Source organism: Carassius gibelio, chromosome B17, assembly GCF_023724105.1.
Source record: "Carassius gibelio isolate Cgi1373 ecotype wild population from Czech Republic chromosome B17, carGib1.2-hapl.c, whole genome shotgun sequence".
Classification (NCBI taxonomy): domain Eukaryota; kingdom Metazoa; phylum Chordata; class Actinopteri; order Cypriniformes; family Cyprinidae; genus Carassius; species Carassius gibelio.
In genome coordinates this window covers 11,209,431-11,227,600 of record NC_068412.1, presented here as the reverse complement: position 1 = coordinate 11,227,600, position 18,170 = coordinate 11,209,431, and the positions used below count along the sequence as shown (strand labels likewise).

Here is an 18,170-nt window from a genome sequence, read left to right as displayed (position 1 = left end):
TGTGCATTAAAAAAGTAATCAATTTTGGTATTGATTAGGTGACTCAAAAATAAAGAAAAGTCCAAAAATATGTTCAGTTGTCTTGTTGGCAGTCATCCACCATCCTTTGCTTCAGACAGAAAGGGTCACAGGGAATGTCTGAGTGAAACATTTGGTTTAAAAAGCTTGTATATCTCTATTCGGGTACAGAGCGGGATCCTCAAGGGGATGCGCCTCAGGTTTCCATTAAATTTAAAACTCCATCAGTTTTGGGGCAGCTATTCTCTGCCAACTCAGAAATGCCACTGGAGCATGACTGTGCACTTTAGCTATTATTTTAGGCCCCACGGGAAACCGTCTGCCTGCATGGGATCTATCATGGGACCGCTAAATCTTATTTTTTACTTCACGTTTTTTTCTCTTCATAAACAGTGCCATACACTTTGTTTGGAGTGCTGTGATGTTGGCGACATGTCTTCCATCAAGGTCAGATTTTAATGCTGATCATCAACGCCCAATATTGAAGTCCAGGAATTCAATTTATTAAAATTATGATGGTGATATTAAGTGCAATTGCATGGTATTTTTATTAAGAACCTAAATATGTAAATGTATTTGTAGTATACTTAGTACAAAATTAATGCATTTCAAATACATTTTACTATAGGTATTTAGCACATTTTCATTGATTAAAATGATGTCATGATAAACATAGACTTAAATTGATGAATAACAAAATATAAAACAATAATAAACTAAGACTAAAATGAATTATCATGAGGTGCAGTCTTGCTTTACTGCTGTCCAGTTCAAAAACCACAAGCATGATATTATAAAATCATGCGATTGTTATCCGAGCTGTTAATACTTTATATGGCTCATAATCAAATAACACTGGTACTTTATCAGCAAAATAAATGAACACAGTAAATCTGCTACACTTTCCCTCCAGAGGAGGGCACATACGTTCAGCAGTTTTATGATCTTCATCAATCCCCAAGTTCATGTGTCAGTTAATGAAAGTACTTATAGAGCAGGGCCTGTTCCTTAGAGCGAAGGTCTGGCAAGATTGATTCAGCTCCCCGATATTTATAATTCAGTAAACGAGAAAACTGTACCCATATATTTCTACACACAATATCTTTCTTCCTGGCATTTCCTAATTACATTTCTTTCCCATGACAGATCTGCAGATCAATATTGGCTCTCGCTATAGAAATAAGAAACAAATACTGTGGAATTTCAGACAAGAGGACGTGATTACAATTACAACCTGACTGTTATATAAATGTAAAGAAATAGTAACACTTTAAAGCCGTCTGAATCAACTTTACGTTCTTATACTGTAGTAAATAGGAGCTTGTTTGTTCAAAGTTACTCAGAGATGCAGTGAATGAATGGTTTGGGATGTATATGTCGAACAGAGCTGCGATGGAAGATAGAAGTGTGATTGGATAAGCACTCTTACGTGGTGTGTGCGAGGTCCTGAGGTCTTTCCGCTGCCTCTGGGAACACAGGGTGAGGCGGCTCTCCCATCGGCATGCAGCCCAGGGATTTACTGATGGCATGGCTGAGCTTCTTTGCAGGAGACTTCTGTAAAATGAGTGAAAAAAATCCTGCAAGGTTAAAAATATATACTAAATACAATACCTTACATGGACTTAAGTAACAATATCAAACGCAATTCAAACATATGCAGTTTCGATGCATAAAAAGGGAATTAATGCACATTTATTCTGTACATAAAAATAATAATTTAATGGAGAGATATATGTGATGCATTTCATTTAAAGATAATGTAAACATTTCTTTGGTTCAGCAAAATCCTTGCTCTGTGGTTAGAAAAAAATCGCTATCGACAGGTTAAGAAAGAGGGGGGAAAAACGTATAATTGGATTTGGGAGGCGGTGCGAATCGTTTCCCGAGCTGTGATTTCCAGCAATGAGACTGAGCTTTGGAACAGCGCTTGAGTATTAAAAATGTAATCAATATAACTCACTCGCTGAAAAACACGAACCCCTTGAAATCCTGAATTAGAGAAAAATGGCATTTAACAGGAAACAAACTTGCTACTCATCCATCACTCACTCATGGCCAAACTATTTTGAAACTGAACACGTACACTACTAGTCAAAACTTTAGGGTCCTTATGATTGCTTTTTTTTGGGGGGGGGGGTAATTATTACTTTTATTCAACAAGGATGCATTAAATTGATCAAAAGGGACAGTATAGTTTTACTAAATATTTTTCTTTCAAATAAATGCTGTTCTTTTGAACTTTACACTGCCGTTCAAAAGTTTGGGATCAGTATGATTCTCTTATGCTCATTAAGGCTGTATTTATTTGATCAAAAACATGAGAAAAAAACAAACTGTAATATTGTGAAATATTATTGCAATTTCTAATATTGGCTTCCTATTTTAATATACTTTCAAATATAATTTAATTCTGTGATGCAGCACTGAATTTTCTGCAGCCATTGCTCCAGTCTTCAGTGACACATGATCCTTCAGAAATCATTCTTATATGCGGATTTATTACCAGTGTTGAAACTGTTGTGCTACTTAATGAAGAAAACATTTAAAAGAACAGTATTTATTCAAAATAAAATGTTTTCTAAATGATTCATTACTTTTACTTTTTATCCATTTAACACATGCTTGCTGAATGAAAATATTATTTTCTTTTACACTGACCCAAACTTTTGAATAGTAGTGTATATTGTACCACAAAATGTATTTTTGTTATTTTTATTTATCAAAGAATCCTGAAAGAAATTATCACAGGTCCCAAAAAATATTAAGCAGCACATATGTTTCCAACATTGATTATAAATCAACAAAATGCAGCATATCAGCATGATTTCTGAAGGATCATGTGACATTGAAGACTGGAGGAATGATGCTGAAAATTCAGCTTTTTGTCACAGGACTAAAACATATTAAAATATATTTAATATATTAACTGTTATTTTCACAAAAGTAGTTTCTTTCAATACACACACACACACACACACACACACACACACACACACACACACACACATATATATATATATATATATATATATATATATTTCTACCTAGTATTTTTATATTATTACATCAAAACAGTATATTAAATATGATTAAAATGTATCATGTATCAAAAAGCATGTCCAGAAATTCATTCGGACAAAAATTACTGTCAAACGTTAGACTGCATAATTGAGATCTACTGTGATTAATGACTTCAGTTCTGGTCTTCTGCTCTAACAAAGCCACTGAACACACTGAATATAATATATGAACATTAATATATAAGTATTTTAATCATGTACCTTTACGGGGGTTTTTTTTGTCATTTTAGGGCATTATTAAATCACCATTAACTTTCATTATAAGCTAAAGATCAGCTTGAATATTGGACATAACATGTCCTTTTGTGTTTCGTGGACGAGAGAAATGAATACAGGTTTGGAATGAAATGAGGGTGAGTAAATGAAGGCTGAATGTGAACTAACGCTAGCTACAGTACATACCCATGAGGAGTGCTCCTTCATCTGGTGCTGGTTGCTGTGGGGGCCGCTGGCATGACCCCGCCAGAAGCAGCTCTGACAAAGCTGGTAGCCGTGGCACTGCTGGCAGCGGTAGCGGAAACCCATCATGCTCTCGCTCCGGCAATACGAGCACTCCACTGGATGGAAGACTGTGGGATACAAGCACAAAAGCACAAACCGGGTTTTAACTGAGCCATATTTTGTGAGCCAGGTGTCCAGATGCAGTGATATAAAACATAAAAACACGTACCATTCTCTACATTAGCAAGTCGGTGCATGAGAGGTAGCCATACGAGGCACTGCGGGGGTGGATCAGCCATCAACACATCCAAAAACGTATTCAGCAAGATCTTCTTCTGGCAAAGCACAGATAAGACGCTCTTAGTGAAAGCCTCTAAGACTCCCAGACAGGTTGAATGAGATCCCGATCGTTTTAAAGGGACTCTCGCCGCTCTCTGAAGCAGATTAGTGTATTCACCTGCTGAGGAAAGCATGTTCTCGTATAGTGCTCGGTGTAGCCAAAGGACGGCCCCTCGAACACCGCCGTGGGGAGCTTCAACACTTCCCTCAGGAACTGGTCAAATTTGGCAAAGGCCATCACCCCATTTGAGTCTGATATCTGGGAAAATATGTCTGAAAGAGACAGAAGTGATTATGTCATCCCTAGTAAAAAAGTAATACATTAAAAATACATTTATTTCACATTAAGTATAGTTCAAATCTGTTAACATGTAATATGTACTGATATAAAAAATATAATTAAAATTTATGCCTGAAATGTGTATTAATATCACTATTAATAAGGACACTATGACCTCTGTATAATATTGGGTTTTACATACAAGATATTTCAAGTGTACCTGAAGTATGGTTACACTTTTACACAATCAAATATACTTCAGTATATCTTTAGATGGACTTCAGCACTTCTTCCACACAATTAAAGTTCATTAAGTACAAAATTAGTTTAGCAGAACTTAAATATACCAGTTTAGTTTACCAAAAATACAATTGCAGGGTTTTTTGTTTTTAAGTACAGAAACATGTAAATGTATCTTTATTATACTTAGCATGAAATAAATGAATTTAAAATATATTTTAGTATATTTATTTTTCAATTGGGATGTCTTAAATATTTAAGAGCAAACAGTTCAGAATGAATTCTAAATTTACATATTATTTATGATGCATGAGGATATTTAATAATTATCATTAAACATTATCAATAAGAATGATAAAAATTTGTGGAGCGATAAAAAAAAATGACTTAAATAAATAAATAAAATACATGACATGGAAAACATCTGGGTAAAATGCATTATTATTTCACAAAAAAAAAAAAAAATCTAACTAATGTGATGAATTGACATTTGATTGGTGTATTTTCATCAAATGATGCAAAGCATTCTGACCAAAACTGTCTACGTATACAGCTAAAAGACTCTTGTGGGATGAAAACACAATACTATTATTATTAGTATTATTATTAGTTCGGAGATGCTTTTAATAACTTTAAATGAGTATTCAGAAATCATATGTAATTTTGAGATCAGTACACATTCTGTCCAGAAGGTGGAGCCAAACTCTCAGTGAAACCTTTCGGCATAAAAGCCCATTTTGTATATTATTTTAAAATAAAAGCCTGTCTATTTAAAATAGACTTAAATACACTTTCCAAATTCTAAAACACTGTATGAGCTTACAGTCTTTAAAACTGAGTAATACTGACAGTTTAGCAGAGAAAAATGTAACTATTATGCAAAATAAAGACAGCATTATGATTACTTCCATTGATCAAATGCTAATCAACAAGAGTTAAGCCTTATTCAGCCTATGAACTCCACTTTATGACAGAAAACATATATTTTGCCTTTGTAAAATAACTGCTGAATAGCTGTATTATAGGCATGATACTTACAACGTAATTTGTCCAGTATTTTACCGCCACACATCGTAGCTAGCATTGCCTTCATAGCAAACACTGTGAGCTTCCCATGGCCTTCACTGAAGCACAAACAACACATTATCAGAAGACGCTGTGTCATAGCAATCCCAAGCCAAAAGAATTCTGTCAATTACATTTAATGTTTGGACTACACCAAATTTTGTACTCTTATAGACAATCTTTTGGAAATGTATGTTTAAACAGAACATTTACTGTACATAATGTTGATATTGTTACAAGGCCCACAACCTCATAGCCAAAGCTTATCATAATTCCCTGGTTTTTATCCGTTTTAGTTTAAAAGCAAGTAGATATCACATTAACTATGTATTTCTCTGTATTCTTTAACTATGTATTTCTCTGTATTCTTTACAGTATATAGTGTACGTTTTTCAGTTGCTAGATACTTTTTGCAACAGTCAGAAGTGTAGCATGACAAAAAAGCAACACCATTTTTGTCACACTGTGCATAGGAAGCTAAAATGTCCTCTAGCTCATTTTTAGTGATTCATTTTAGTGAACTGGTTCGTTTAAACAACTCATGTAAATGAACCAGTTCAAAACTGACTCAACAATTAATTTCATTCATTCAGTCACCAGTGCACCATATTTTGTGTGTGTGTGTGTGTTTAACGGCTTGCTACTTATTGATTTTCATTAGGTGTTGATTTGTTAGCGTATGTTAAAAAAAATATTCTTAATATTCGCAAACTTGTTTCGTTCGCATAATTGAGATTTCTATTCGGAAGTATGTAAAGTTTACGCAATATAATTTTGTTGTATTGTTGAAGTAAACATTGGTGCAGTAAACATGCATGACGTTCTTCAATGAATGATTTATTGGTTTTACACCAGCCTGTTATTGTGGGAACACTGACTTTACAGTCAGAAAAATATTTCAGCTCCCACAAAATCTTTGGTTTTCAGCATCTTTATTTTCACATTTGAACCCTTTCTAACAATGACTGTATGATTTCTTTTCACACTGAGGACTACTGAGAGACTCATACGCAACTATTACAGAGACTTGTCACAGCATTTATATATCATTGCTCTTTTGTTAGTTGTGATTGCTTGTATTGTCCTCATTTGTAAGTTGCTTTGGATAAAATGAATACATACCGGTATATATATATATATATATATATATATATATATATATATATATATATATATATATATATATATATATATATATATATATATATATATATATATATATATATATATATATATATATATATATATATATATATACATGTTTTTATTTTTATTTTTTTTTAACTGACAGGATCTTGCATGCAAATCGGTAAATGTGATTGCAATATAATTAGGTTGCTTTATAGCCTCATCCTTATAAGTGTATTTTCAGTGTCTTGAAATGCTGCCTCCGTAGGCAGCTCACTATGCTCTGGAACAGAGCCTATGCCTTCCAAACGCTCACTCCTGTCACGATGCATACTGTATGACTCACAGGCCATCAGGTTTGCAGGGACATACTGCCACAAGGGACCCCCTGAGAGAAAAACAAATCTCCCTCACTAACGACACACCTGTCATAAGTGGCCACGATGAAGTTTAGCAGCAAGCCGATGGACTGGTCCACGTTTATCTGGTGGGTGGTGGGCAGCCGCTTGTTGAGCTGGTAGAAGATGGAAGACAAAATGGTCTCCAGACGTGACACATTAATCTCCGCGTTGTGGTCTAACGTGCTCAGCCCATTGTCACGGAAAGCTTCGATCATGTTCCACACGTCCACTAGATGAACTACGACACACCAGTGAGATCATTAAAAATACGGAATGGATATGTTTCGTTGTTTTTCATATCCAAGTACAAATTGACATGATATACAACCAAAGTAAATGTAAATGTAAATATGTAATGTGTAAAATATGTAAAATTCTATTTTAAAATAAATGGAGGCATGACTTACGGTTGCATCGTTTCTGAACAAATCGTAGCTTACATGCCGTCCTATACGTTGAGAGGCGAATAACATCAAAGTTTTGTGCCCCTGGTGAAAAAGACATGCATCTGTTTTGTTACTTCACATTGCAAAGTCCCTTAAAAGATTTTATAGTTTGCTCCAAAATTCACATTTTGCCATTATTTACTAGGGTTGGGAAAATTAGGCATCCGATTCCAATCCGATTCCAAAACGATTCTTGAGTGCACTTTTATTAAATTACTTAGTACTTTTTTATATAACAACAGCTTGATAATAAATAAAATCAGTGCCTGGCAAGAATTGTAATCAACTCAAATATATCTTCAAAACATTCAAGGGAATATAAACCATTTATTACTAATGACATAAACAGTGGCAGGTTTAATAGTTTGCATTCACACTAATGCACAAAGTTATTTTAACATATCAGATGTTTTGTGTTTACATTAATTTTGCATTATAAAAGCATTTTTGACATGCTAGTCCAGTGAGTTTTATGTATCACATTTACATTGCATTCCAAACGGCAAAAAATATGCCTTTGCAGAGCATTGGGAACAGAAAAACTGAAATACCAGTTAGTGAAACTGCACAATTTCAAGCAAAGCAAGTTTTTCTTGTAGTGCATATCCTAAATCCAGTATATCTCAATGATATTCAAAATTTCAAATGATTTTATTTACTCACCTTCATGTTGTTCCTTATTTAAAAGGAACACATATATGTTGAAAAATGTACTAGCTGCTTTTGTCTACATAAAGAAAGTTTTTTTTTTTTTTTTTTTGCAGCAGTGCCATAAAAGAATAATTTTGGGTGCTCTAAAGAACTTTTCAGTGAACAGTTATTAAAATAACTTCTGTAAACAACATTTGAATAATCTAAAGAACCTTTTGGTACTATAAAAAACCTTTTGCACAATGAAAAGTTTCCACAGATATTAAAGGTTCTGTGATGGAACCATACAGTACATTCCAATAAAGAACTTTTATTCATGAAAGGGATCCCTGCTGTCAAGCTGCAAAATGATGAATAATCACCCACCATAAAGGCACTGTCTAGTCCCATTAGCAAAAAATGATGGGCAAAAAAAGATCCATTGTCTATTGTCAGTATAGTGTAGCAATAAATAAAGCATAGTTCACACAGACATCACTTTCAAATCAAGCAGCTTTCTGTTGTTCAATGCACGTTACCAACTTGAACACATGCAAAATCTGCATGGAGAACTCTTGGTGGCATTGATTTCACCTATGAAAGGTTTGTAGAGAATCTGTAAATGTGACCATCAAAGTTTCATAAAAGCAGGCCAATAAGTGGGTCCCACAGAAGAAAAAAAGTCATGAGGTATTTTCGAGTGAACTATGCCTTCAAAAATAATGCAATTTATGACATGCACAAAATTACTTTTAACATGCAAAGCAACTGTGACATTTTGTACTGCAGTTTTACTTGGACCATCATCAACCCAGTTCTACTGTTTTCTCAAAATCAGTTTTGCCTTCCAACCAGAGACACTAGTTTGTGCCAGTCTATCGCCCTGTGGCAGTGAAAGGCGAATAGATTTCGACAAGGCCTCTGTGTATGTGTGTGGTGCATTGTGCAGAAAGTGTTGTTAACTCTGAAAGCAACTCACTCATCTCCATGAAGAGCTGTCTCTTCTCCACCATGGACTTGCTGCTTTTACTCCCCTCTTCAATCATTCTACACAACACAAAAAGGTCCATTTAATACCGCAGCTTAACCACGGCCTCTTTACGAAGACACGACATACAATAGCAGCAAAACTCACAAAATAGCATTCGAATATGTTATAAATATTTCGCAAAGAAACAGAAACAATAACAAGTCTTTCAGAGCTCTCCTATATGATCTTTTGCAAACTGAAAGTGCATACCGTCAGTCCACGGAAAGCTCCTTAAGACTCTATTACTGACCTGTCAGGTTGGCTGGGACTCAGATAAGGTGATGCAAAGGAACCAGGAAGCTCCTATGTGAGGAAAAACATTTTGATGTTGACATCTGGGGAAATACCCATCCCCCCAATCCAGCCCACACACATACAAAAATAAACCCTGGAATAAATCCCCCGTTCACAAAAGGGCATGTGAGTTCTCTTGATCTGTGCTAGTGCTGATTATGTATGACAATAGTGTCTGCACAGACTGCATCCTGTTGACTAATGATACAAGAGCCGCTAAGGAGGAGCCACTTGATAGTGACAAGAAGAGGACACATCATAGAGGCAGTGAGTGTAATGACTGTGGGAAAAGGAGATGCATGCATGTGGCTGTGAGTCAAAGTAATGAGCAGAGACAAGAGAGATGAGAAACGAGCCGCTAAAGAGTCACATGAAGACAACGGAATCTGAATGTACTGCGTGTAAAAATATATACATAATACTTGATATTACATTAAAGTGTAGAGTTATTATTACTGTTCTTACATCCTCACCATAAAATGTTACATCAGCCGTCAACTCATATTTACTTGCTGTTTCCATTAGGAGAAAGGATTTTTAGGAATCCCAGAGACTTGAATCCTTTGATTCACATCGTGAATGATCTGTTATGATTCATTCACTACTGATTCAGTAACAACACACATCTATTTTCACAAAACTGAAGAGCATTAATGAAATCAAGTGACTGATTCAGTGACCGACTCAAAACAGCAGATCACCTCGGAAAAGAGTGCATTAGTGCCTGTCCACTTTTTTTTCAGGGATTTAAAAAAAGTCTTCATTAAAGCATTATAAGCCATTAAACAAGCCAACTAGTTACAAAGTGAATCATAAGATACAAACTTTTACTGTTAGCAAAAAAATATTTAAGACTGTGAACTATAGCGGGTTAGTGAAGAAAAGAACTACAATCCCATGAAGCATTGCAAAAGACCAATCAAATTAAAAACAGTGGGCCCTATCTTGCACCCAGCGCAACTGACTTTGTAAAATTAAAAAATTAAAAGAAATAAATATTTGAAATATATCATATCAATATATATATGTCTGTGTGTAATGAATTAATATAAGTTTCACTTTTTGAATGGAATTAGTGAAATAAATCAACTTTTTGATTGTCAGGAAAAATATTTAAAGGGACAGATCACCTAAAAATGAAAAATTCTGTCATTATTTACTCATCCTTGTGTCGTTCCAAACCCGTAAGGCTTTCGTTCATCTTCAGAACACAACTTAAGATATTTTTGATGAAATCTGAGAGCTTTCTGGCCCTCTCAGACAGCAAGGATCCTAACATGATCAAGACTCAGAAATGTAGCAAGGAGCTCGATGGAATGATCCATTGTGATATCAGTGGTTTAACCGTCATTTTACAAAGCTACGAAAATACTTTGGTGGCAATACATTTGAAACAATCACGTTGCTATGTTTCTGAGCCTTGACCGTGTTAGGAGGATCCTGTCTTTGGGAGGGCCAGAAAGCTCTCAGATTTCTTTAAAAATATCTTAATTTGTGTGCCGAAGATGAATGAAGGTCTAACAGGTTTGGAACAACATGAGGATGAGTAATTAATGACAGAATCTTCATTTTTAGGTGAGCTATCCCTATATGAATTTTACAATCACAGGAAAACCATCTTTATTACATAATTCAGGGTGTTTCATGGGAGAGGGCGTTCCCTGCAGAGGCAATTTGATTCTCTAGTTGGCATAGTTTTCCTAAAGCATCTTGGGAAGTGTAGTTTTTCCAACATGATTTCTGCTGCTAAACATTTATTTAAAAAATGAGCTAAAATTAAAAGCACAGATGGCTTCGACAAATCCATATGCCATTGATAAACAATGTAGGCATTCAGAAAGATTCGCAAGTTATCATGAAAAAATAAATTTCCCAACTGAGAAAATGAGTAATGATTTTTACTTCCAGAACCCAACTGCTGCACATCTAAAATCACTGTTTTTATTATTGTGAAAAATATGCAGGTTTTACAGTGCTATTCCGAAATAAGCTAGCAGCTAAACAGCGTATTTGTTTAGTAATTAAGTATTCTTAACACTGGATAGGCTACCACTGGATCCTAATGACAGGAAGTCAACGGGAGACACTTCAGTGAATCAAAACATTCGAGTCAGTGAACAAGATTCGTTCACTTAAAAGATTCGCTCAAAGGCACTGATTCGTTCACCGCTAGAGAGCATTATGTCATTCCTGACCGTTAAAGACACTGCTGACGTTATGACTTCTTGCTTCAACAAATCGTTTCGTTAGATTTGCTCATCTAATCGCATGATGCAGGGCTACTTCCAAGTGAATTTAAGGCCCACTAAGGTAGAAGTAACACACCGCACCTCTAGACTCGCGCAACGTGAGGATTTTACACTAACCAACGGATATACACACTGTGTATAGTAAATGGGTTTAAATGACAGCATCTACGCTTAATGCATACGGCCATGTTATCTTTATTTAATTCCCTGTGTACCTGGCGTGTTAAATAAATAAGATGCTATATGGTGCACATACAGCTGGATCCGTGAGATTATATTCTGAGGACACGTCTGTTTGGCTGCGTGCGTTTGTATGTGTATCTGAATGTGAAAGCATCATTAGCGGATGATCTTACCAGCGGGAGGAAATCACGCAGGTCGCGCGACCATCATCAGCATCTGAGGAGAGCGATCAACGGTCTCGCGCTCGATCCCTGGCGTATCGTCTTCTTCATCATCTTCATCATCTTCATCATCCCTCTCTTTCGTTTCACCTGTTTTTAATATAGGCTGACAAATACCGACCCAATAATCCGCAATTTGCTCGCGCTGCGCTCCCCCATCGTCCTGTTTGTGCCGTGCTTAGCGTTCCGTTTGATTGGGTCTTGTAGGAACTGCAGCACGAGCGCTTCTCTGAGCACCAGCCAACAGCAGAGGACAGCAGAGCACCCCTGCCTTCCCATCACTGAGCAGCACTAGTGCTCTTCTTGTGCACGATTATTACTAAGCTATTAGCCGACTGTTTGTTTTATGCAATGCAGTGCAATATGCTTGCTCAAATATGCGGAGTGACTATACTGTGTATGCTTATTATAGGGTGGGAAATTTTTTGCATTTCAGATTTTTTGAAATATTGCAATGTGTAGCCAAAACATTAAATCACACGCAATACCATTTAAAAAAAACCCAGGATGTGTCCTAATCAAATCAAAAGAGAAAATGCACATAACGCATTCATAAAATAAATTATAGACATATTAGTGCAAATCGTCTGAGAAAGTCTGTAGCTTCCTACAGTGGGACACTGAAAAGGCCAAAATCACCATGATTCATGTGGAATAGTAAAAAGCTGTTGGTTATTTATGGTTGAAACATGGATAATTGAACATCAGACAAATAATGCAATGATGCATTGATTAATTTATTATAAATTCATTAAGCAATTATTATCAAAGGCCTATGTTATTATCTAAAAGCGTTAAATGCAGTCAGAATTTCTTGACTTTTCTATAGTTAATTTTTCTTTACAACAGGTCTTTTTGAAGGTAAAATATAAAATCTTGCAATACCCGAACCTACCTCTCACACAAAACTTTGGTATTCATGTATTTATGGTGGAGCTACAAACACTAGACCAATTCACTCTATGTCAAAGTGTTATATGTCAGAACTAGTTTTTAAAGAGGAGGAGCTTGTTTTACACATATAATACACATATATTGGCAAATAAATGTAATGTGTTTTCAAACACTTGCCAAATTTGCAATAATGATTTTGAAACTGTCGAGTATTTATGAAAAAAAAAAAAAGTGAAGTGAATTGACATTCAGCCAAGTATGGTGACCCATACTCAGAATTTGTGCTCTGCATTTAACCCATCCGAAATGCACACACACACACACACACACACACACACACACACACACACACACACTGTGAGCACACACCCGGAGCAGTGGGCAGCCATTTATGCTGCAGCGCCCGGGGAGCAGTTGGGGGTTCGATGCCTTGCTCAAGGGCACCTAAGTCGTGGTATTGAAGGTGGAGAGAGAACTGTACATGCACTCCCCCCACCCACAATTCCGTCCGGCCCGAGACTAGAACCCACAACCCTTCGATTGGGAGTCCAACCCTCTAACCGACTCCTCTAACCATTAGGCCACGACTTCCCACAATTATAAATATAGTAGGTCAGGCTCATCACAGCGCACTCCCTCACCTGAATACTGATCACAATTAAGTCATTAATTCCCCAGCACATAAAAGCACACACCTTATTCACCAAGTTGTCTGATCTCTACATAGTGGAACATTCCTCTGTCTTAGTTACCTGCACTGACTTCATTAACTTGCCTCTTTTTGCTTACCTTCTCTCCAACAAGTATCTCCTCATCTCCTAGAGACTTCTATGATTCTCCAGTGAACTATCCCTCCTAGTCTCCATCTCCAGCATCTACCGAGGTGTGTGCTACTATTCGGCAGCCCTGCTCATCCCCTGTTTTGTAAGAAGATATTCTGGTGTTTATCTATCACCTCCTATCTCCATACCATCTCACCAAAGAATCCACGTACCTGTCTCTCCCACTGCTTCGGAATTACTGGTTTCAATAAACCTCTGCATTCCACTAACCCTCTGCAGTTAGTCCATTTGTTAGGACCGTAAAAAGCTGAGGATGAGTATATCAGACCCATTCCAGGAACTGGTGGATTCGCTACCGCGTGTGTTAACTCCTCTCGCTACTTCCCCAGTTTCTCCAGCAAGGGCTCATCCACCACAACATCCCAGTTCTACTTCCCCTGCTCAGATAGTGTACTCAAATCACCTTCAGTCCTGCCTCCAGGAATGTTCACCCACCCGACCATCCACACATTACTGCCGGACTGAACCCCAGAATCCTCCCAAGCCTGACCCTGAACCTATGCAGACTGACACCCACCGTCTAACTCCGACTGAGTGGCAGAGAAGGCTGACCCAGGGACTGTGCCTATCCTGCGGCTCAAGTGGGCATAACATCCTGGCCTGTCCCCTTCGCCCTCCACGTCCAGCGGCGAGTTACATTAAACCATCTCCCATTAAGATGAACCCACTCACCACCACTGTCCAGTTTCCACCCTTCTCGACTCTGGGTCAGCCGGCAACTTTATCTCGGTGGACCTCTGCCGCCAGCTCAAGTTACCCACCACCGCTAAAGAAACCACCTACCAAGCAATCACCATAACAGGAAAACCATTAAATCGGCGGCATGTCCGGTATAGTGTGGGTCCGGTACAAATGACTGTAGGCCTGTTACATACTGAATCCATCAAGTTCCTGGTTCTCAAGTGCTCTACAGCGGACATCATTCTGGGTCACCCCTCGCCGGTGCAACATAATCCGATCATCTCCTGGTCGTCAGGCAAAATCCTCCGGTGGGGTGTCCAGTGTTTCCAATCTTGCTTCCCCAATCAGCCATCTCCACTGAGGAGACCTTCGGAGGTCCTGCCCCTTAATACTACCTTCCATCGAGAGTCCCGTAGAGAAACTATCTGTAGATAATCCCTCCTGTTATCAAGAATTTAGTGACTTATTCTGCCCTCACAACTGCCTCCCCACAGCCCCTGGAACTGCTTCATTGATCTGATTCCAGGTGAGCCAGTGCCTCGTGGGAAAATCTATCATCTCTCCCTCACAGAACAGAAGGCCATGGAGGAGTACATAGAAGAGGCTCTCATACAGGGTTACATCGTACCATCCACATCCCCTAACACTTCAAGCTTTTTCTTTGTGGCAATGAAGGACGGAGGCTTGCGGTTTATTATCGAGCTTTAAACCAAATCACAGTCAAGTTCCGGTATCTTCTTCCCCTCGTCCCAGCAGCCCTCGAACAACTTCGAGGAGCCATAATATTCTCCAAACTAGATCTTCGTAGTGCATATAATCTCACCCATATCTGAAAAGGAGACGAGTGGAAGATGGTATTTATGACCCCTATGGCCACTACGAATACAGGGTGAAGCCGTATGGCCTAGTCAACGCTCCCTCAGTCTTTCAGGACTATATGCATGCAGTGCTCTGGGAGTATCTCAATCACTGTGTTATAGTATACATCGATGACATCCTCATCTACTCCCAGAGCCTGGCCGAACATCGCCAACATATCCTAACAGTCCTAGCCCGGTTACGGCAATTCCAACTCTTCCTCAAAGCTGAGAAATGTACCTTCCACCAATCCTCCGATCACTTCTTGGGATATGTCATTTACAGTACTGGGATTCACATGGATGAGGGGAAGATCGAAGCTATCACTTCCTGGGCATTACCATCCTCCATAAAAGTACTCCAACGCTTCGTAGGCTTTGCCAACGTCTACCATTGATTCATTAAAAACTACAGCTCAATCACCAGTCCCATCACTGACCTCTTACACAATAAACTCAAGTCTCTGTCCTGGACTCCAGCTGCCACAGAAGCCTTTGCCACCCTCAAATGAGCCTTCAAGTGCTACTCTACTCGTTCACCCCGATCCAGAGCTCCCTTTGAAGGTAGAAGTGGATGCCTCAACCACTGGAGTTGGAGCGGTACAATCTCAGTGGCAGGGGACTCCTCCTTAACTCCACCCATGTGCCACCTTCTCCCAGAAGTTCAGCCTGGCAGAGAGAAATTACTACATTGGGAACCAGGAGCTACTAGCGATTAAACTGGCATTGGAGGAATGGCGACACTAGCTCAAGGGAGCGACCCATCCGTTTACAGTTTTTACGGGTCACAAAAATGTACAATATCTCAGACGCAAAACACCTAAGTCCCTGCCAAGCAAGATGGGCTTTATTCTTTACAAGATTCCATTTTACTATCTCCTATAGACTTGGTCCTCGAAACATTGAACCTGATGCCTTATCCCGAATTCACACTTCAGAGGAAAGTATGGACAAGTTGGAAACCATAATACAGACTCCACTAATTTCCAGTCTGATTCAGGGGACCTCTCCACCAGAGCTGTCCCCCCTGACTCCGCTATGTCCCACGGACACAACGCACCCTGCTTATTCATACCTCCTTAGGCACTGGCCACCCTGGGGATGACGCAACTCTCTTGCTGCTAAAAGACCGCTTCTGGTGGCCCAATATGGCAGGAGACGTCAGGAGATTTCTCCGGGGTTGCACCGAATGTGCCATCTCTAAGAGCCCCCATCATCTTCCTGTCGGCAAGGTTCGCCCAATGCCCATTCCATACCGTCCCTGGTCACATCTAGGAGTGGACTTTATTACAGACCTGCCCCCCTCGAATGGTAATACCTGTACTCTGGTAATTGTTGATAGATTCTATAAATTCTGCCGACTCATTCCCCTACAGGGTCTTCCAACCTCCCTAGAGACCGCGGAGCTGTTATTCAAATGGGTCTTTCGCCAATTTGGCCTCCCTGAGGACATTGTGTCGGACCGTTGACCCCAATTCAAATCCCAAGTATGGAAGTCCTTTTTCTCACTCCTAGATGTGACCGTAAGCCTCTCCTCAGGATACCATCCACAATCCGTTGGTCAAATTGAGCAGAAGATACAGGAAGTCGGCCGCTTCCTGGGAACCTTCTGCCATGGCCAGGACTCCTGGAACCAGTTCCTGGGCTGGGCCGAGTACATCCAGAAATCACTCCGTCAACCATCCACGGGTCTTACACCATTCCAGTGCATATTCTGCCCCCTCTATTCCCCTGGTCAGGAGACCCCTCCGACATCTCCACAGTCGACTACTGGTTCCGGGAGCGCAAGAGAGTCTGGGACGAGGCTCGCCATCACCTCCAATGGGCAGTGCGCAGACAAAAGATGGCAACCCGGTCACCAACAGACTCAAAATCTCTCCTCAATACAAAATTCACCACACCTTCCATGTCTCATTATTAAAACCTTTTCACCTTCCTGTCTCCACAGAGCCTGAAAGGACAGAAGAACCCCCTCTCCCATTGCTTCTGGAAGAAGGAGCTGTCTACAAGGTCAAAGAGATTCAGGAATCCCGGCGGCATGGTGGCAGACTGGAATACCTCGTCAACTGGGAAGGTTATGGCCCCGAAGAATGCTCCTCGATCCCACACTCCTAGAGGAATTCTATACCTCCCCTAGATCGTCCTGCTCCTCGAGGCAGAGGGAGACCACCACATCGTTGGGGTATTTGGCCCTCAGGAGCGGGCACTGGAGGAGGGGGTACTGTCACAAGTCAGTCAGGCTCATTACAGCACACTCCCTCACCTGAATACTGATCACCGGCACTTGTTCACAATTGAGTCAATTCCCCAGCATGTAAGAGCACACACCTCATTCACAAAGTTGTCCGATCTCTTGGCTACAAAGCGGAACATTCCTTTTGTCTTAGTTATCTACATTGACTTCATTAACTTACCTCTTTTTTTTCTTACCTTCTCTCCAGCGAACTATCCCTCCTAGTCTCCATCTCCAAAATCTACTGAGGTGTGTGCTACTATTCGGCAACCCTGGTCACCCCCGGTTCTGTAAGAAGATGCTCTGGTGTTAATCTGTCGCCTTCTATCTCCATACCATCTCACCAAAGAATCCATGTACCTGCATCTCTCCCACTGCTTCGGAATTTCCTGTGTCAATAAACCTCTGCATTCCACTAACCCTCTGCAGTCAGTCCGTTTGTTACACACCTTTCACGAACAGCCCACTGTGGATCACTATTGTTTTACATAGCAACATTCTGTCACGGTGAAATTCAGACTTAAATTAAATGAATTGGTGTAAAAGTGAACATGTGTGCTCTTGACCTTTTAATATGTAGTAAAGCAGTACGTCATTCCTTAATGTTTAAATAACTGA

At 39.2% G+C, this 18,170-nt stretch overlaps 1 protein-coding gene across 3 annotated transcripts in view; it reads right to left on the bottom strand.

The window, feature by feature from the left end:
• The window catches only part of LOC127976612 (dystrobrevin beta), a 38,899-nt gene extending 26,575 nt beyond the window's left edge, over positions 1 to 12,324 (bottom strand). The window contains exons 1-10 of one of the 3 annotated variants that reach the window (XM_052581168.1): positions 11,998 to 12,324; positions 9,349 to 9,401; positions 9,048 to 9,115; positions 7,400 to 7,480; positions 7,017 to 7,230; positions 5,437 to 5,522; positions 3,997 to 4,151; positions 3,769 to 3,871; positions 3,501 to 3,667; positions 1,448 to 1,572 (exon numbers count right to left, since the gene is read on the bottom strand). In XM_052581168.1, coding sequence (XP_052437128.1) covers positions 1,448 to 1,572; positions 3,501 to 3,667; positions 3,769 to 3,871; positions 3,997 to 4,151; positions 5,437 to 5,522; positions 7,017 to 7,230; positions 7,400 to 7,480; positions 9,048 to 9,114 — 998 coding nt within the window. In that variant the 5' untranslated portion in view covers position 9,115; positions 9,349 to 9,401; positions 11,998 to 12,324. Of the gene's footprint in view, positions 1 to 1,447; positions 1,573 to 3,500; positions 3,668 to 3,768; positions 3,875 to 3,996; positions 4,152 to 5,436; positions 5,523 to 7,016; positions 7,231 to 7,399; positions 7,481 to 9,047; positions 9,116 to 9,348; positions 9,402 to 11,997 lie in introns of all 3 variants that reach the window. The other 2 variants (XM_052581167.1, XM_052581169.1) reach the window with 2 other exon arrangements.
• Between the last annotated feature and the right edge of the window lie 5,846 nt (positions 12,325 to 18,170).